Source organism: Eubalaena glacialis, chromosome 1 (assembly GCF_028564815.1).
Source record: "Eubalaena glacialis isolate mEubGla1 chromosome 1, mEubGla1.1.hap2.+ XY, whole genome shotgun sequence".
NCBI classification, from domain to species: domain Eukaryota; kingdom Metazoa; phylum Chordata; class Mammalia; order Artiodactyla; family Balaenidae; genus Eubalaena; species Eubalaena glacialis.
The window spans coordinates 109,473,910-109,495,350 of NC_083716.1; the positions used below are offsets into that span (position 1 = coordinate 109,473,910).

At 42.0% G+C, this 21,441-nt stretch overlaps 1 protein-coding gene across 1 annotated transcript in view; it reads right to left on the reverse strand.

The window, feature by feature from the left end:
• Nucleotides 1-18,544, reverse strand: part of NIPA1 (NIPA magnesium transporter 1) — a 35,967-nt gene extending 17,423 nt beyond the window's left edge. The window contains exons 1-3 of the mRNA XM_061199029.1: nt 18,382-18,544; nt 3,379-3,426; nt 2,314-2,404 (exon numbers count right to left, since the gene is read on the reverse strand). Of these exons, the coding sequence (XP_061055012.1) occupies nt 2,314-2,404; nt 3,379-3,426; nt 18,382-18,544 (302 nt within the window). The remainder of the gene's footprint in view (nt 1-2,313; nt 2,405-3,378; nt 3,427-18,381) is intronic.
• Between the last annotated feature and the right edge of the window lie 2,897 nt (nt 18,545-21,441).

Genomic DNA, 21,441 nt, shown 5'->3' on the forward strand with positions numbered 1-21,441 from the left:
AAAACAAAGAATTATCTGGCCCCAAATGGTGATAGTATCAAGGTTGAAAACCCTGATACAGAGAAAGGAAATGATGGAGCAAGTGGGATAGAACGTCAACAATCGATGTATCTGGGTGAGGGGTATATGGATGCTGTTTTTTTTTTTTTTTAATAAATTTATAAATTTATTTATTTATTTATTTATTTTTGTCTGCGTTGGGTCTGTTGCTGTGAGCGGGCTTTTTCTAGCTGCGGCGAGCAGGGGCTACTCTTCGTTGCGGTGCGCGGGCTTATTGTGGTGACTTCTCTTGTTGCGGAGCACGGGCTTCAGTAGTTGCGGCACATGGGCTCAGCAGTTGTGGCGCACGGGCTCAGTTGCTCTGCAGCATGTGGGATCCTCCCGGACCAGGGCTCAAACCCATGTCCCCTGCACTGGCAGGTGGATTCTTAACCACTGCACCACCAGGGAAGTCCCTGGATGCCGTTTTAATTATTCTTAACCTTGTAATTTTTCTGTAATTTGGAAATCAATTCCAAATAAAACATTTTTAAAAGCCTTTTTAAAAGTTCTTTGTTGTGATGATTACTTTATCATACATTAAACCACTGCAGTGACAAGTGGACCTATTTGGGAACTCTCTATTCTATTTCACTGATATTAGACATCTTTTTTCCCAGTGCCACATTCTTTTCATTTCTGTTTCTATGTAATTCTAGCAACCTCATCCCATTAACAAAAAAAGAAACTTCTTTTAAATATACATATACATATGTACCTACATATTGATATCTTTACTTTTTCCAAATTAATTTGTTTTCTTATGTTTAAAAAACCTCTTATTGGGATCCTGAGTTGAAAGCATTCTTTTAATCCAGAATGCCATCTCACACGGTTCTTTGGGAAATGTCTCCTGAAGACCAGGAGCAGTGAACATTTCTAGTGAGGAGTCTTTGACTTATCAAAGTCCTTAAGAATAGACAGTTCTTTGGAAATTAATGAAGCAAGGCATTTTAATATGTGCGCATTAAATGTGCAAAGATCATATGGTTGGGTTGTTTATTTGCCTGATTATTTTTCAGGAAACGGAGAGTGAGGCTGGGCTCTGAGAAGCTGAAGTAGTGATTCCCCAATGAGAGCACCACTCATGTAATCTAAGCTTTTCAGGGCCATCCAAAATGCAAAGTGATGTTAAGCCACATGTGATACTAGGCATATGTTTGGATTAGAACAATGTACTACAAACACATTTTCAAAGGTTCACACGTGGAAAACGCTTTTGTGCTTTTTAGGCCACAGAACCTTAAAGCCTAAGTAACGCTAAGGTACGCAATTAAATACATCTATCGTAGACACACTTCTCTGCAAGGATCTGGAGCTCTGTCTGGAATACAGCAGAATACCAATATATCAATGAATTAGAAACCTGAACGCTATTTCGCTTCTATTCTATCTCTGTTTATTAATGATTTCTTCAAAGGTAAAATAATATAGATAGGTTCACAAGAGGATATGTGTTAATATATTTAATAAATGTCTCATAAAATCATTTTCATAGGTAAGCCAAGTGTAATAAAGAGAAAGACCCCATTTGTGGTGGCTGGCTGCTTTCGTGTCCCCAGTCCTCTCTTTTCCCTTTTGCCCCATATCCGGGCAACCTGATAAGCACAGCTCACACCCTCAGGCCCTTGGCACTAAAATTTCAAACCATGTAAGCCCCAGACTGAGCATGGGAACCTCCACCTGGCTCACTTCGTAACTGCAATAAAAACTCAAGGCCCCGCGTTGCTCCTGTTCTACTCCAGACCAAACCAGAGCCATTCTCCTCGGGTGATACATTTGCTATTGACTGTTGTGAGTCGTGAATACTTTTACACAACCCACTGGAGCCCATGTGTCATTTGTCCCAACCTCCATAATCTCCTGAGATAGGGGACTGCCCAGCATCCAGCAGGGGATGCTAGGGACCCAAATAAAACACCAACTGACTAGTTTTGCTTATTGATTTCTCAGAATCACTTGCCAAGGAGCTGGGAAGACTCTAGTCTCTAGGAAGTCTTCCAGAGCAAAGACCAGGAGAGTGATGACATCATGTTGGTATCCATGAATAAGTTAGGATTTGAAATATACTGAAGCAAATGTCTAAGAGAGGGTTAATAATTCATACAACTAAATCTGAAGGGATAAAAATTAAACCATATGGAGTGCAATACTGAAGACATATCTTCAGTTACACTTCTACTTTTATTATTTTAACAGAAACATTTAAAATGAAAAGTTTTCTTATACCTAAACTACACATTAAAAACCAAAACACAGAATCCCAGCTCTCACCCAAATGGCACTCCAAGGGCACCAAGAGGAGTCACCAGGACTGTGGGGACCGCCGTGTAAGCCAGGAAGTTTCCAATCTGGCCAACAGCCACTGTCAAGAGAATCACAAGGGTATCACTGCAATTACAAAAATCTCTTTGAGCATTCATCACAGAGCTGAATTTTGCAAGACTGTGCTCTGAAAGGGCTACTTCTTTTTCATTACTGGTGAGGAAGGAAATATGGGGCATCATTTGCATGATTAAGAGTCCTGAGGGCAGAGGAGAGCAGGCCCCATACTATCACTGGCCCAATTAGTTTCAACCCTCTATGGAAATTCCCAATCTAACCAGCAGTGACTGACAGTGGGTACAAGAGTATATTTCCACTTTCTTCTTAACACATCCCTGTTTTAAGACAGATCATGTAGAGCTTTCCATGTCCCTTCAAGTGGCCTGGGATCTATTCCAGTGACACGCTGCTGGCACATCAAGTGGAAACACTACTGCCTGCACAGGGCTGTGCCTGGGGCTGCACTGAGATAGATAGATAGACAGATAGATAGATAGATAGATAGATAGAGCTTAAAAATGAGTTCTTCAATGAATCAACGTCTGCTAGAAAATTTCTTGCCTAAAAGACAACGTGTGACAAAAAGACCTCAAGATATATCTGAAATATCTAACAGAATTTTTCTTTATATACGTAAAGTTCTGAACTCTAATTTTATTATTTTTATTATAACACATGACCTCTGATCTGGTACTTAAGGCTGAGTGAAGAAACTCTCCTTTGTAAAACCAGTTGTGTGGAGCAAAAGTTCACCAAATGCCCACAGCCCAACTACAGATGAGGAAGCAGGAGCTGCTTAATTTCTTCAGCCCCAGGACAGTCTGACCTGGACAAAATTCAGGGCTAACAGCAGGCAGCAGGATCCTCTGCCTTCACCCTCCACTGTCTCCCACCATCCCAGTCCTTATTCCGAAGAACAAGCTAAGCTCATCCCACCCCCTCCATCCAGCCCTGGCAGACAAATGACTGATCTTACAAAAGGAGACCAAGCTCTTCGCCACAAAGAGTACTTACTTGCAATTGTTCCTGCCCACCACACAATGTCTGTTAAATAGGAGGTACCTGTAAAAGAGTGAGACAAAAACATCAGGAAAGTACGAACCAAGAGGTTTACAAGCTACATACTTAAAAGAGGAATTTTTAAATAAAACTAAAATTGAAAAGAATAATGAATGCCATACTTTTATTCATCCTACAAAGAAACTTTAAAGTAGTCTATAAATAGCAGCATGAGAAACGATTAAAAGTGGCAAAATACTTTCTGCAATCAACACAAGCTGACCCAAACAAATAAAATCTTTATCAATTGTACTTTATTTGGGAGGGGGGCTCAACACATCACCTAGAGACAAATGTTCTTTGGAGTAACTTTTTATATGTTGATTTCAAACGAGATTTGATCTTCAAAGTCCAATTCTCTCATGCATTTACTGAAACCCATTTATATGATAATTTTTCTAGTATAGGGTTCAGTGACTTGCTACTTAAACAGGTTCATAATGTAGAACCTTTGTGACACGGCTCTTTTTGCAACCATGTGAAAATGGTTGAAAGCAGACCCTTACACTCACTCAATGATCGTACATTGTACACAGTGGTTTCTCTTTTACTCTCTTGGATTACCCTCTTATGTCCCAATGCATGCCAGGGCAGGCAGAGATGGGAGCAGGTCTCCTCGTCACATCCATCCCTCCTTTTGTCCTTCTTCAGGTATGTCAAAATGCTCCTACTCTACCAGGATTTTTTCACTTCAGACTAAAACACCTAATCTATTTGGGTGTTTTAATTCTCAGTAATTTGGTATAATGAACATAGGAAGCCAGCCTGCTTCTTTGAGGAGCAGAGCTACAGGTATTTAAAAAGTACTTTTAAGAAAATGAGACCAATAAGTAATGATAGAGTGGAAGGAATGGTCTAGTTTAAATAGCACCATTTGGTAACATCACAGTAAAAACTGATTCAGGCAAGAACCATCAATGGAGACTAAAATAAGTGAATGAAAGTTTGCTGAGGGACAGGATTGCCACGTAATCTCCATGAATCACCTCCACCAGCTTTTTTATTAATCACAAAGGGAAAAAGTTATCTTTACAGTACTCTAAGACCCTGATGGACATCACCTTAACTAAGTGGTCAAAGTTGACACCATCAGCAGTGGGACAAACCAACATGCTGTGCCTCCTGAGGGTGCACTGAGAAAGGCACAACATCACATCTGCAGTGCTCCTGCCAGAGTGCATCACCTGAATCTAATCATGAGGAAATTGTGAAATGGTCCACATATCAGCTGGCCTGTACGCTTCAAAATCGGCAAGGTCATGAAAGACAAAGGCTAAGGTACTCTTGCAAATGACAGGAAACTAAAGAGATGTGACTAAACACATGATGTTAGATGGGAAAAAAGGTTGCTATAAAGGACAGCATTGGGGCAACTGGCAAAACTTCAACACGGATTGTTGTAGATAATTGAGTAACAAAACCCCTTCACTTTCTGCATGATAATGTGACTATAAAGCTGACAGCCATGTGGCCAGGGGACAGCACTTAAGGTAAAAATGACCTCTGATGGGCAAATGGCATCTGACTGGAGGTTGGGCTCCCCTAGTGCAATACCTCTGAGAATAGGAACAGCTCTTTCAGGGCCTGGGAGTTCTGCCTCTATGACTTTATACTGGAGGGCATGAGGCTTGTAAGGCTGGGCAGCTGTGGCACCGTCTGCTGCAGTTCTGCCTCTGGGCCCCTAAACCATGCTCTGCCTCTGCTACCAGGCTCCAACAGAGAGGGCCTGACACTGGCTGTGGCTCCTGTCCCATGTCCTTCTGAGTGTGTCTGATACAAATGTGGCCCATGATGTCCTACATATCAGCAAGTAGAGCTGAGCTGAAGAATGCCCTGCAGTGAACACTGCAGAACAATGATCAACTATTAGTACAGAATCCTTGTTCAATTTCCCAAATGTGCTAATCACACTGTGGCTATTTTAGAGCATGTCTTTTACTTACATGTGGACTCTGAAAAAAAAAAGACACAGAATTGTCAAAGCAATCCTGAAGAAAAAGAACTAAGCTGGAGGCATAATCCTCCCAGACTTCAGACAATACTACAAAGCTACAGTAATTAAGACAGCATGGTACTGGCACAAAAACAGACAGATCAATGGAACAGGATAGAGAGCCCAGAAATAAACCTATACACCTATGGTCAATTAATCTTCGACAAAGGAGGCAAGAATATACAATGGAGAAGACATTCTCTTCAGCAAGTGGTGTTGGGAAAGCTGGACAGCGTGACGTAAATCAATGAAATTAAAACACTCCCTCATACCATGTACAAACATAAACTCAAAATGGCATAAAGACCTAAATATAACACATGACACCATAAAACTCCTAAAAGAGAACATAGGCAAAACATTCTCTGACATAAATCGTAGCAATATTTTCTTAGATCAGACTCCCAAGGCAAAAGAAATAAAAGCAAAAATAAACAAATGGTACCTAATCAAACTTAAAAACTTTTGCACAGCAAAGGAAACCATCAACAAAACAAAAAGACAACCTACGGAATGGGAGAAAATGTTTGCAAATGACACAACCAACAAGGGCTTAATTTCCAAAATATACAAACAGCTTATACAACTCAATATCAAAAAACAAACAACCCAATCAAAAAATGGGCAGAAGATCTAAATAGACATTTCTCCAAAGAAGACATACAGGTGGCCAACAGGCACATGAAGAGATGCTCAACATCGCTAATTATTAGAGAAATACAAATCAAAACCACAATGAGGTATCGCCTCACACCTGTTAGAATGGCTATCATCAAAAACTATACAAATAATAAATACTGGAGAGGGTGTGGAGAAAAGGGAACTCTCCTACACTGTTGGTAGGGATATAAATTGGTGCAGCCACTATGGAAAACAGTATGGAGGTTCCTTAAAGAACTAAAAACAGAGCTATCATATGATCCAGCAATCCCACTCTTGGTTATATATTGGGAAAAGATGAAAACTCTAATCTGAAAAGATACATGCAGCCTGATGTTCACAGCGGCATGATTTACAATAACCAAGACACAGAAGCAACCTAAGTGTCTATCAACAGATGAACAGATAAAGAAGATGTGGGGTGTGTGTGTGACACACACACACACAATGGAATATTACTCAGCCATTAAAAAGAATGAAATATTGCCATTTGTAGCAATGTGGATGGACCTAGAGAATATCATACTAAGTGAAGTTAAGTCAGACAAAGACAAACATTACATGATATCACTTACGTGTGGACTCTAAAAATAATGCAAATGAATCTATATACAAAACAGAAATAGACTCACAGACACAGAAAACAAAATTATGGTTACCAAAGGGGAAAGGGAGGGGCAGATAAATAAGGAGTATGGGGTTAACAGATACACATTACTATATATAAAATAGAAAAGCAATAAGAATTTACTGTGTAACACAGAAAACAATATTCAATATCTTGTAATAACCTATAATGGAAAATAATCTGAAAAAATACATATAAATAACTGAATCACTTTGCTGAACACCTGAAACTAATATTGCAAATCAACTATATTTCAATTTAAAAAATTTTCAACAAAACCAAATTTATAGATACAAAGAACAGATCAGTGGTCTTTCTTTATTTTATTGTTATATATGTTACATTTTTTATGTTACAACCCAACAATATATTGTTGTAACTTATACTAAAGGTAAGGTAAACTTTGTTATTTTATATCTTAAAGAAGCTTAGAAAACAAAGGAAATCAAGTATAGACTTACAGTAGACCTTTTCATTGTCATAAAATGTCCTTCTTGGGCTTCCCTGGTGGCGCAGTGGTTGAGAATCCACCTGCCAATGCAGGGGACACGGGTTCGAGCCCTGGTCCGGGAAGATTCCACATACCGCGGAGCAACTAAGCCCGTGTGCCACAACTACTGAGCTTGCGCTCTAGAGCCCACGAGCCACAACTACTGAAGCCCGCGTGCCTAGAGCCCGTGTTCCACAACAAGAGAAGCCACCGCAATGAGAAGCCCATGCACCGCAACGAGGAGTAGCCCCCGCTCTCCACAACTAGAGAAAGCCCGCGCGCAGCAACGAAGACACAATGCAGCCAAAAAAAAAAATGTCCTTCTTTGTCTACAGTAACAATTTTTGTCTTAAAGTCTGTTCTGTTTCATACTAGCATGGCCACTCCTGCTCTCTTTTGTGTATAAGTAAATATTCTTGCTTATTATTTAAAATAACTGTGAACACATTTCATTCTAGATCTTGAAGCTTGTTTTTATAGCAGATGCACCCAATAATTTACTTAACAGCTTTTCAAAATTCTATATATAATATTCAAAAGATTTTAGGGACTCTGAGATCAAGGAATCAGTCACAATCTTTTCTGTTGGGGGTCTATGCTGGGGGCAGGGAAAGGCCAATTCCTTTTACTGTGATGAATACAGTTTTGTCGTGAGTGCTTACAAAGTCATGGGATCACTGCTACAGCAGCAGCTAGAATGTGGGCAACACTCCTGCAGTGAAAGCTTGTCCAAGGATGCCAGTACAATGGGACCCACTGAGGCTCTCCTCTTTCACTGCTATAGTCTTCCCCACACCATTAACTATCATACAGCACATGCTTTTGATAGTTGGAAATGGACTCTGTCACTAAAATGGGGAAGAACCTGGGATACCACGTACCCAGGGATAGATAATAACAAGCCTTTGGTCTCCCTTTAGTCAAAGGGTACAGGTTAGTTCCAAGTGTTTAGGGTCCTCCCACTCATACTCCCCAGGAGGAGCTTGTGTTTGCTGAAATCCAAAGGTATTGCGATCACCCTCACCTTTTAAGCCAATATTAGGCAAAATTTTTCTGCTTCCGTGAACATTAAGTAAGTTAAGATTTTCTGTCTGGATACTTGCCCCACACCCCTAACTGTAGATCAAAGTGATACTACTCCACATGGTCCCCAAGGGCTCCAGTTCAGCAATATCCCCAGTGCCCACGGAAGCAGCCCATGGCTCTTCTCGCCCATCCACCTGTGCCTAGCATCCTCACTGAGCTGGCTGCCCCAGGTTCCATCCTCCTGCAGCCAGGAATTCCTAGGAGCCTGCATTCCATGTTAGCCATTGGCCCTGTCATAGATATTATTTTCTTATGTCCTAAAATGACTTGGTTTCTTCACAGTTTCACCTTCATCACTGTCCCTAAAAATCCTAAAGTTACTCACCTGACACCCTTAGGAGGCACCTGTTCAAGCCTAGGTCCATGCTCATCCTCTTTCCAGCTGATGCCTGGGACTTTTCAAGTTCTCTGGCCTTAGCAAGAACAAGGAACCTCAGAATTGTAGAACACTGGTTTTCTGTTTGTTTATTTTACTATACTCATGCCTCCTCCCCTCCACTCCTAGGTGTGGGTTGCAAAGGTAGCAATACCTAAAGCCTAGAATTTTTTTCCCCCTCATACTGGAAACCTTGGATGCTAACTGAGAGTTGAACGGTTGTTTACAACAGCTGAACTACAAGACAAAGAAGTGTTGTGCAAATACAAAAGAGACTTGTCAGGATGATAATATCAATTGGCATTGATGTTGTCCAACCATGGACTCGTGGCTTTTAAAACCTTCCATCTGGGTTTAAATGTGTATCAGAAATGTCCTTAAAATATGACTTTCTAGCACAAAAATACAGGCAGTCGTCTAGTTTATTTACTTTCTGATTATACCACAGCAAAATTGCTTCCACTCGTGTGTGCTCCGGACGGCAACAACAGAGTTGCTCCTATCAGCAAAGCAAGAGTGGATCACTCAGTCCTTTATGAATTAATTAATGCCTTAACTTTAAAAAATGTGCAAAAATATGCTACATAGTTTTTACAGAGTTCTTAAAAAAGGACTATCAAGAAAATTTCTTTCCTGACACCAACACAGCTAAATGAGGACATTAATTAGACTCAATTTGAGCACTTGGTATTCACCAATTTATGAATGGATTTAGTACTTGAAGTTCTTTTGTATGTTGGTTATTAGATATGCAGAACTTATTTTCCTAAAGAAATAGTTGGGCAATCTTGAAAAGGAAGAACAAAACGGTATGACTTATACTATCTGATTTTAAGATTACAAAACTACATAATCAATACAGACTGGCATAAAGATAGACATATACAATAAAACAGAATAGAGTTCAGAAATAGACTCACACATGTACAGTCAGATCATGGACTAAAGCAACAGTATAATTCAACAGGGAAATTTTCTCAAACAAATGATGCTGAACCAAATGAATACCAGTAGGGAAAATACTGAACCTTGATTCATACCTCACTCATATACAAAAATTAACTCAAGATGGCTTACAGACCTAAAGGTAAAAGCTAAAGCTATACAACTCCTAGAGGAAAACACAGGAGGATGCCATTGTGACCTGAGGAGAAACAAAGATTTTTTTTTGGCAGAAATCAAAAAGTACTAACCACATAGAAGGAAAAAAATGATAAGTTAGGCTTCATCAAAATTAAAAATTTCTGCTCTTCAAGAGGAAACATTAAGAAAATGAAAAGACAAGCCTCAGAGAAAATATTTGCAATTCCTAAATCTGCCAAAGGACTTGTATCCAGATTATACATACATGTTATATATAATGCACACTATCAATAATAAAAAGATACAATCCAGTAAAATACAGGCAAAAGTCTTGAAAAGACACCTCAAAAAGAGTGTATACAAACGGCCAATAAACTCATCAAAAGATGCTCAATATCATTAGGTATCAGGGGAATGCAAATTAAAATCACCATGAGATACCACTGTACACTCACCAGAATGGCTAAAATTAAACAGATGACAACACCAAACGTTGGAGAGAATGTGGAGCACCTGGAACTCTCATTCATTGCTGATGGGAGGGTAAAATGGTACAAATGCAGTCAGAAAATGTTCAGCAGTTTCTTAAAATTTAATTATATACCTACTCCATGATCCAGCACTGCATGAGCCAGCAACGCTCCAAGGTATTTACCCCGAAGATATGAAGACTTTAAGTCAAAAAAGAATTATGTAAGAATTGTCATTGCAGCTTTCCTCAAACAGCAAAAATTTGGGAACAACCAAATTTTCAGAATAGATAAGCAAATTGTGGTATATTCAAACAATGGAACACTACTTAGCAATATAAGTACGACTGATACACATATCACGATGAATATTCAAAACGTGATGAAGGAAAGAAAGAAGAGTAGACATAAGAGAATACATACTGTATGACTCCATTTATATGAAGTTCAAGAACAGGCAAAACTAATTCAATCTATGCAGATGGATACTAGAAGAGCAGACCCTGTGGTGTAGGGAGGACAGAATGAAAAAGAACACGAGAGAACTTTCTAGGGTGACAGCAATAATCAATTTCTTTACCGAGGTGTTGGTTACACAGGTATATTTATTTGTCAAAACTCACCAAACTGGGACTTTCCCAGTGGTCCAGTGGTAAAGAACCTGCCTCCCAAGGCCACAGACGCGGGTTCAATCCCTGGTCAGGGAACTAAGATCCCACATGCCGTGGGGCAACTAAGCCCTCACGCCACAGCTACTGAGCCAGTGCACCTCAACTAGAGAGCCTGCGTGACGCAAACTACAGAGCCTACGTGCTCTGGAGCCTGTGCGCCATAACGAGAGAGAGAAAACCCTCACGCCACAACTAAAGAGAAGCCCACGCACCGCAACGAAGATCTGGCGTGTGGCAACTAAGACCTGACACAGCCAAAAATAAAATAAATAATAAAATAAATAAATAAAAAAGAATAAATATTTTAAAAAAAAATTCTTGTTAAAAAAAAAAAAAAAACACCTCACCAAACTGACCCTTAAGATCTACGCAGCTGACTATATATAATTATACTCCAATATTTAAAAAGAAAAAATAGTTTATAAACAATAGCTAAACTTCTAGGTTAGCCCACACAATGCTGACCATAATGCAATAACCACTGTGACAGTTTCTCACAGTTTCTGTGGGAAATGACCTTCGATGTTTCACGGGGAATAAGTCCAGTATATATTAACACATACTCCCTCCAGGGAAGCTCTCTATCAAATGTTTACTGGAAGCATCACGTTCCTTGGTGAATACAAAGACTTAACAAAGACTCCCAAGGCATGGTGTCTGCCCTTGAAAAGTGTTCTCTTCCTCCTCACCTTTACTGCAGCATTTTCCCTCTCCCTTTCTCTGAAACCAGGGCTGCCCCCACTCACCCTGAGTACAGAGAAGCCAAAGTGGCCAATTCCTGTTTCCGCACAGGTAGATGTCAGGCATTTATACCTGTACTGTCAGGCTCTGTTGATGTGAACAGAACAATCTAAGAAAATGAGCTCTCAGTCATGACTCCTATACACACACGTACTATACTATATACACACATACACACAGTTTATTGAAACATCACCACTTTTAAAACTCTATTTTGAGGGAGCTATCCAAACATTCATATGCAAAGATATTCAATATAACATATTATGCTAGCAAAGAAACTGGAAACACTCATGTCCTACAAAAGGAGAATGGTAACATTCATGCAGCCACTGAATATTTTTTCAAAGGAAATTTAACAGCATGGGGATGACAGACTGAGAGCAACCACAGGACATAAACTGGCACACAGTTTTCAAAGTACATGATGAAGAGGTGTACCACCCAATAGCACTGTATGGATCAAAACTGGATCCTGATTCTAAAAGACAAACTGGGAAAAACTGATGAGATAATCACAGAAATTTGAACACTGACCAGGTATGTGAGAATATTAAAGGGTTATTGTTAATTTTTAGGTGCAATAAAGGTATTACAGTTATGTTTAACAAGGAGATACTCACTGAAATACATAGATGAGATGGTATTCTGCCTGGAATTTGTGTCAAAAATTCCACTGGGGTGGGGGCAAAGGAGGGGCACTGGGGTATAAATGAAATGAGATTGGCTCAGACTAATGATTGTTGAAGCTGGGGATAGGATATGGGGGTCTATTACACTATTTTCTCTATGTATATGTTTGACATTTTCCATAGTAAAAAGGTTTTTTTTAAGATTTTAAAGATATATATAATTTTTTTGGAGTGTCTGATAGGTGGTGTTTATTTTATTATTCTCTATACCCTACATACGTGTTATATATATTTTGCACACAGGATTTATTCATTAAAATTCAATTTTGAAATATAACTATTGAATGTGACGAGGAAGAAATACACCCTAATTGTAACAGTAGTTACCTGAAGGTGAGGAGATGAATGCTTTTCATTTTCCTATTCATAATTGTATGTACTTCCCAGATTTTAAGCAATGACCATATTTCTATAACCAAGAAGTAGATGCTCTTTTAAAAGCATGACTATGCCCAGGTTCTGGGAATTCATGATATACTCTGCTGAGTAATCATATCATACCAAAGAGCTCTGACTGGGCACGAACATGCAAGATAAACCCTCTGCCTGCCCACCCTCCCTGGCTGACCCAGGCAATATCTAAGAGGGGTCAGTTTACCGTCACAGGTTCCTGGCCCGGAAACATTAGGGAGTGTGGGATGGAGCATATTCTTCTTGAAAAGTGGTCTTTTTTAGCCGCTCATGGCTACATTTTTTTTTAAAAAAAGGACTGGTTGGCTACTCATTGAGGACTTTAAGGGCTGGAAATACAAATTACATTATATTTTATACTATTTATGTATAAACATTTTTGAAGAAAAAATATACTCTGTCCAACAGAAATTCATTAAGACCAAAGGGTATTTCATGTAGGAATTTATATTAGTGATCTACTCCCACATTTGTCACATGAAAATGATAAGAAATTCTTATTTGCCTTAATGTTTTGGGGTATTATTTATACTTAATGTTAGGGGTATTATTATATTTATTTATAATAAACCAGTATCCGAGTACCAGCTTTTTCCACATAGACTGTGAAGTCCCTCATCAGAAAAGTCTTATCTATAGGTGAATTTATGTATCTTCCCCCTCACATTTCCCACAGGGAGCAGGAGAGAAAAACCACCTTCAAAGTCAGCCCAAGCTAGGTTCAAATCCTGGTGCCACCAGACCTGTATCGGGTGCACGCCTCAACTTCCTCTCCTGTATCACACCTCCTGGGATCCATGTCCCTAGGCCATCCCCTCCCACACTGAACCTGGGTTGGCCCTGAGTACACCAACAGAATGTGGCAGAAGTGGTACTGCAAGACCTCCAAGGCTAGGTCACAAGGATCCATTCGGCTCTCACCTTAGTCTTTGGAAGGTTTGGTCTAGGGGAAGCTATCCACCAGGTAAGGGGCCTGACTTCCCTGAGACCACTATGGTGTAAGGAAGCCCAAGATGGCCACGTGTGAAGAGACTACACGGAGGGATGAAAAAAGGTGGTGGGTGAGCGGGGGGAGGTGGCTCAGGAACCACCTCGCTGTCTCAGCTATCCCAGACAAGTGATGAAAAAGTCATCTCAGATGACTCTAGCCCCAGCCACCATCTGACTGCAACCCCCTGGAGACCCCAAGGAAGCGGGGCCCATCTGAGTCCAGTCAGCCCACGGAACATGACCGATGCATGAGTCAGGGACATCGTAAGTCTTCTGTAAGTAGCAGCCTTCTTTATCTTCTCTTCTCATGGAAATACTATCAAGTAAACCAGACATGTACAGGCTGTGGAGCCATTCAAATGCTCTTAACACTCGCCCTATTCTCACCATGTTCCTTATCAACGATCTCCCCTTGGAGCTAGATAGATACCAGGGTTACAGATTTTCAGATCTAGCAGTAACTCTGGATTCTGTTACTTAGGAGAGGCCCCAGGTAAATGAGGTCAGCTCTGAATAATTGGAAGAAAGCTCAGAAATAAAATACGAGGTTTGGTTTTACCCTCTTTACTCCAGGGTTACTCATGGCCAATTAGATAGCATTACTGAGTGTCCACCACATGCCTCCCAGTGGACAGGACATGTGCCCTGCCTTGAAGAGCCAGGATCCAGGGGGAGCACAGACAAGGGAACAAGCCATCATACCACAGGTTTCAGGGGCAGGAAGGGGCTGAGGACAGGCACCAAGAAGACACACGGCAGGAGAGGAAGCTGACCCCATCTGTCAGGGTCTGGAGGGTTTACAGAAGCTGGAGAAACTAACCACAGAGTCAAAGGGCTGCAGGGGTGAAGATAACATGTGTCTGTCTCAGCTCTGGGTTTGGGGGTACACACACCTAGGTGTGTGCCTGGGAATGGCAAGAGAGGCAAGGAGAAAACGTGCACATTCCATGATCAGAGAGCACATGCCCTTCAAAATCAGTACAGAAGGCTTGAGACTAGCAGGTGGGATGCTTGGATCCCAGTTTCCACTCTCACAAGACAACTCACTCACCTTCCGAGCATCTTAACCGTGTGACTACACCACTAGGCTGTACTCCTCTCATGAAGGAGACTATGAAATCTGAAAGGGACTTTTTTTATGGTGGTAAAATATATATAATATTTAGCATTTTAACCATTTTTAAGTGTACAGTTCCATGGCGTTAAGTACATTCACCTTGTTGTGCAATCATCACCACCATCCATCTCCAGAACTATCCCATCCTCCAAAACAGACACTCTGTGCCCATTAAACACTAACTTCCCATGCCCCCTCCTCACAGCCCCCTTCAACACCATTCTACTTTCTGTCTCTGTGAATTTGACTATTCTAAGTACCTCATATGAGTGGAATCATACAAGGTTTGTCCTTTCGTGACTGGTTTATTTCACTTAGCATAATGTCCTCAAGGCTCATCCATGTTGTAGCATGTGTCAGGATTTCGTTCCTTTGAACGTATATACCACAATTTGTTTCACATTTTCTCTACTGTGAATAATGCTGCTATGAACATGGGTGTGCAAATATCTGTTCAAGTCCCTGCTTTCATTTCTTCGGGATATATATACTCAGAATTGGAATTGCTGGGTCACATGGTAATTCTGCATTTAATTTTTTGAAGAACCTCACTACTGTTTTTCATAGCAGCTGCACCATTTTACATTCCCACCAACAGTACACAAGGGTTCCAATTTCTCAACATCCTCACCAATGCTTGTTATTTTCTGCTTTTTTTTTTTTTAAACAATAGCCATCCTAATGTGTGTTAGGTGGTATCTCCCAGTTTTGATGAAAGGGATTTTAAAAAGATCGTGGTTCTTCCTGGCCTAGGACATTCTACATAGAGTTACTCATCTATGCAATTCTATGACTTTCCTGAGGCTGTCTCCACAATGTCTGTCTGAGGGCAGGACATCATCCCCCCCAGTTAAGAGGCTCCCAGGCCATCCTCACCTATCCACCAGCACAGAATTCTAATGTTACAACTGGCTTTCAACAAATTATCTTCAGACTTGATGGTTACCTTGTTTCTCTCTTCTAAGTTCTGCTTCAAGTGGGCTCTAACACTAAACATACTATCAATGACCTGTGGCCCCAGGTGTCCCCTGCCCTCTTCCCATCTTCAGGGTCTTTCAAAGCCACACCAGGAGTGAGGCAGTTCACCTTGAGCCTGTGTTGTGGATGGTGCTCCTAGCCTATCCATTCCATTCCATGAATGATATTCCATTCATTGGGAAGGTCCTTTCAAGAGTGAGTGGAAGCTGGTAACAGAGAAAGCTGCACCCCAACTCCTCCCCCACAAAGGAAGGGCTGTGACCAGAACCTGGCTCTCCTGAAGCTGAGACTTGAAAGAAATGCTGGTGCATGGCAATGCAATAAAGCTGAAACTTTCAGCGAGACAGCTTTTTACAGTGTAAGACCATCAGGTCTCCCTTAGCACAAGAACTTGACTCCCCAGTTTTTAGCCACCTTCTCTTTCCTCCCATCTCCCCCATTTCAGTCATTTCACAACGGCCAACTATGCTTCTTATCAGCAGAGGTAGAAAAAGGTTTCAGGGGGAGTAGATGCTAAAACTACGCATCCTCAATACCTACAACAGTGCCTGGCACATAAGAGTTTTGTGAATATCTGTTGAGCAAATCAAAACTAAATTTATCAAAACCAGACTGTATGTCTGTCTTCCACCATTATGAGCAAGCCAGCTAGCTTGAATTAGTAGTGGTGGGTAGTAACTGGAGAAGTATGAAATCAGCAAATATCACATTTTCACTCATTTATTTAAGGGCATAGTATGCAGGTATAAATAAAAGCATGAATAATGTTTTTTTTTTTTCAGGTTGCTGTGTTTTTTATTTTCTTAGTCACTAATTCCCTTGAACACATAAGCTGAGCTGAAGTAACATATTTAGTTTTACTCAATAATTATTGTTTTCTGTTAACTGAAGTCTATATTCAGGTTTCCTTAGATTTTACCTAATGTCTTATGGCCATGTGTCCTCAGGCTCCTCCTGGCTGCGACAGTCTGTCAGACTTTACGACCTCGACAGGAGGACTGGTCAGGTACTTTGCAGGCTGTTCCTGAATTCAGGTTTGTGTGATGTTTTTCTCATGGTTAGACTTGGGTCATGGGTTTTGGAGATCATGTACCTATCCTATCAAGGGCACGTGTGTTGTTTATTTCTGAATCATGACGAACATGTCACCCACCCCTGGAGCCCCTCAAACTGACAGGTGCTCCCTGAAAAGTGTGCTACTGCCAGACGTCCATTTGTTACCTTAGAGATACATCTGCATCCTAGGGAAACCACGCTTGGTTTTATTTAGATTTTATGTACAGACTGCAATGTTTTCACTTTGAAGTTGAATTCTTTAACAAATATCTATGATTTTATATTTTCACTCGAGATTGTAGGCCCCTTTATCTCTTTCCTCAATTCACTCCTGGCTGATCATCCAGGGCACTCAAGAGAGTTTCACTTGCATTATAGAATCTGAACTATTAAATAAGTTTACTTATTCTTAAACCCATGACCTGGCGGTTTCCTCCTTCCCAGAGAGCTCCTAACACTATTCTTGTAGAACAATCACAAGACTTTCTCAGTCCTTCTGGACACGTTCATTTTCAGCTTCAAAGCATGCTACATCTTGCATTCAGTAAACTGTCTCAGGCCTCTCTTAGCACAGAACACTGGCAAAGAACTCTGTTACATCTTACACTTTCCACATTGATAAGCAGTGGTGTTTGGTGGCTTATCCACCCATGGAATACTCAGTTGGCCCATTTTTGGTGGTTTTAATCTTCCTTGAGAGTTCTTCACACTGAAGATCACTTGTAGTCAGATGGGTCAAATCTAAACCAGAGATGGTTCAATCAAGGACCCCAGGAACAGAAGCCACAGGAAAGGTCAGACCTCTCGCTCGACCCTGAGAGCGAGCGCCTCCTTGGCCCGCAGGTCCCACCTAGCACACAGCTCTTACTTCTGCACTGGTGTGGCCACTGCAGGGGGCGAGAAGTCAGCAGGTCCTGCCCTCCAAGTGCACCCCAGGCTGGAGTCACAGCAAAGGCGGGAGGCCCGTCGCTCCTTCGGAGCAGGCACTGGGCTCCGACCATTCGGGGGATACTGCAAACAGGAAGCTTTCCCTAGCAGCCGGTGGGTGCGGGTGACAGGGACGCCTGGGCGCCAACCAGAGGGCAGGTCGGTGGGCTGCACGGCTGCAAAGCGATTGGGTCTGGGAGGGAGGAAAGAAGTCAGCTGGAGAAACCTTATAAAACTGAAGAAGGCTTCGCCAGCGTTGGGAAGGGAGAAAAACCGTGGCGGCGACACAACTACCACCGCTCAGGGCGCACCGGCTAATTCCCAGGCCGCCTCCGGAGCTGCTGGAGGACCAGGCTCGGCCGCGGCGGCGGCGCTTCTGGCGCACAGGACCGCGTCCGCGCCTGTGCTGCGGGTGGTCTAGGGGCCTCGCGCCCGCGCAGCTGGCCCTCCGAGGTGCCCCGGCCCGTCTCCGGACCCCACTCCGGCGACGACCGGAACACACCCCCGCGGCTGCTCCCCTCCCCACGGCCGGCGGCTGCTCCCTCCACGCCCCCGCCCCCACCCCGAGCAGGGCCGCGGCCCGCCCTACCTCGCCGCTTGGCGCGCACGATGCCCTTCTTCTGCAGCACGAAGGTGGACCCGTTCACCAGGCTCGACACCACGGCCACGCCCAGGCCGAGCGACACGGCGGCGGGGCTCGGGCTGCGCGCCCCCTCCCCGGCCGCCGCCGCAGCAGCCGCTGCAGTCCCCATTCCGCCCGCGCCCGCCCTCCGCGCCTGCGCGCTCGCCCGCCGGGCCTGGAGGCGGGGGCCGGCTCCGCGGCCCAGAGCCACTGGGGTGCGGGGAACCGGGACTCGGCAGGGGCGGGGTGGAGCCCGGGCTCCGGGAGGGGGTGAGAGGGGGGAGGAGAGGGAGGAGCGCGTTAGGAGAGGCGGCGGCGGCGAGGAGTGGGGTGAGGTGGCAGGTGGGTGGGCGCAGAGGCCGAGCTTCAGACTTGGCCATGCAAATGCGGGACCCCCAGTTAAGTTTGCCTCTCAGGTAAACAGGTAGGTTTTAGTGGGTGTCCCATGCGGTATTTAGGACTGGAAGAGCGCCAGCAAGACGCAGCCTTCGCTGGGATCATGGGCCCTCACAAAGCTGTTCGGGGGCCCGCAGAGAGCCGCCCCTGGGGCCTGAAACCAAGACAAGTCAGCTGTGCAAACTCGAATGGGACCGCTGAAGAAAGGAAGTCATCTGTCTCCGCACTGGAGCAGTGAGCTCGTGATCGCACCGTCCAATTTACTGATTTATTTTTAGTAAAATATACCAAAATTACAGAAAACATGGGACAATATTTTAAAATTACTCAATCCCACAACCCTAGCCGAATAGTTATTGTTTTCCCACCTAAAGTACAGTTGCAATGACAATATACAAAATATCCTTTTTACTTAATATGTCATAATCAGTTTTTACGTTGCTACATAATGATTATTTTAATGACGGTATAATTTCCCATGAAGTTAATTACCGTAATTTGTCTAACTGTTCAGCTGTCGTTGGTTGTTAGGTTGCTCCCATTTTTTTTTTTTTCTATTATAAGTGATGCCATGATGAACGTCTTCGTAAATTTTGAAAAAACTATAGAGTATCAACCTATACCTATATGCATCACTGTTTGTGAAGCAATATAAAATCAAATACTATTTCTGTATGAAAACTTTTATGCTGACTGAATCTAGTCCTTTGCTTATTCTTTTTTTGTTGCAGTAGCATATATATAACAAAACTTGCCATTTTAGCCATTTTTTTTAAACATCTTTATTGAAGTATAATTGCTTTACAATGGTGTGTTAGCTTCTGCTTTATAACAAAGTGAATCGGTTATACATATACATATGTTCCCATATCTCTTCCCTCTTGCATCTCCCTCCCTCCCACCCTCCCTATCCCACCCCTCTAGGTGGTCACAAAGCACCGAGCTGATCTCCCTGTGCTATGCGGCTGCTTCCCACTAGCTATCTATTTTACATTTGGTAGTGTATATATGTCCATGACACTCTCTCACCCTGTCACATCTCACCCCTCCCCCTCCCCATATCCTCAAGTCCATTCTCTAGTAGGTCTGTGTCTTTATTCCCATCTTGCCACTAGGTTCTTCATGACCTTTTTTTTTTTCCTTAGATTCCATATATATGTGTTAGCATACTGTATTTCTTTTTCTCTTTCTGACTTACTTCACTCTGTATGACAGACTCTAACTCCATCCACCTCATTACAAACACCTCCATTTCATTTCTTTTTATGGCTGAGTAATATTCCATTGTATATATGTGCCACATCTTCTTTATCCATTCATCCGATGATGGACACCTAGGTTGCTTCCATGTCCTGGCTATCGTAAACAGAGCTGCAATGAATATTTTGGTACATGACTCTTTCTGAATTATGGTTTTCTCAGGGTATATGCCCAGTAGTGGGATTGCTGGGTCATATGGTAGTTCTATTTTTAGTTTTTTAAGGAACCTCCATACTGTTCTCCATAGTGGCTGTATCAATTTACATTCCCACCAACAGTGCAAGAGTGTTCCCTTTTCTCCACACCCTCTCCAGCATTTATTGTTTCTAGATTTTTTTGATGATGGCCATTCTGACTGGTGTGAGATGATACCTCATTGTAGTTTTGATTTGCATTTCTCTAATGATTAATGATGTTGAGCATTCTTTCATGTGTCTGTTGGCAATCTGTATATCTTCTTTGGAGAAATGTCTATTTAGGTCTTCTGCCCATTTTTGGATTGGGTTGTTTGTTTTTTTGTTATTGAGCTGCATGAGCTGCTTGTAAATCTTGGAGATTAATCCTTTGTCAGTTGCTTCATTTGCAAATATTTTCTCCCATTCTGAGGGTTGTCTTTTGGTCTTGTTTATGGTTTCCTTTGCTGTGCAAAAGCTTTTAAGTTTCATTAGGTCCCATTTGTTTATTTGTGTTTTTATTTCCATTTCTCTAGGAGGTGGGTCAAAAAGGATCTTGCTGTGATTTATGTCATAGAGTGTTCTGCCTATGTTTTCCTCTAAGAGTTTGATAGTGTCTGGCCTTACACTTAGGTCTTTAATCCATTTTGAGTTTATTTTTGTGTATGGTGTCAGGGAGTGTTCTAATTTCATACTTTTACATGTACCTGTCCAATTTTCCCAGCACCACTTATTGAAGAGGCTGTCTTTTCTCCACTGTATATGCTTGCCTCCTTTATCAAAGATAAGGTGACCATATGTGCGTGGGCTTATCTCTGGGCTTTCTATCCTGTTCCATTGATCTATATTTCTGTTTTTGTGCCAGTACCAAACTGTCTTAATTACTGTAGCTTTGTAATATAGTCTGAAGTCAGGGAGCCTGATTGCTCCAGCTCCATTTTTCATTCTCAAGATTGCTTTGGCTATTCGGGGTCTTTTGTGTTTCCATACAAATTGTGAAATTTTTTGTTCTAGTTCTGTGAAAAATGCCACTGGTAGTTTGATAGGGATTGCATTGAATCTGTAGATTGCTTTGGGTAGCAGAGTCATTTTCACAATGTTGATTCTTCCAATCCAAGAACATGGTATATCTCTCCATCTATTTGTATCATCTTTAATTTCTTTCATCAGTGTCCTATAATTTTCTGCATACAGGTCT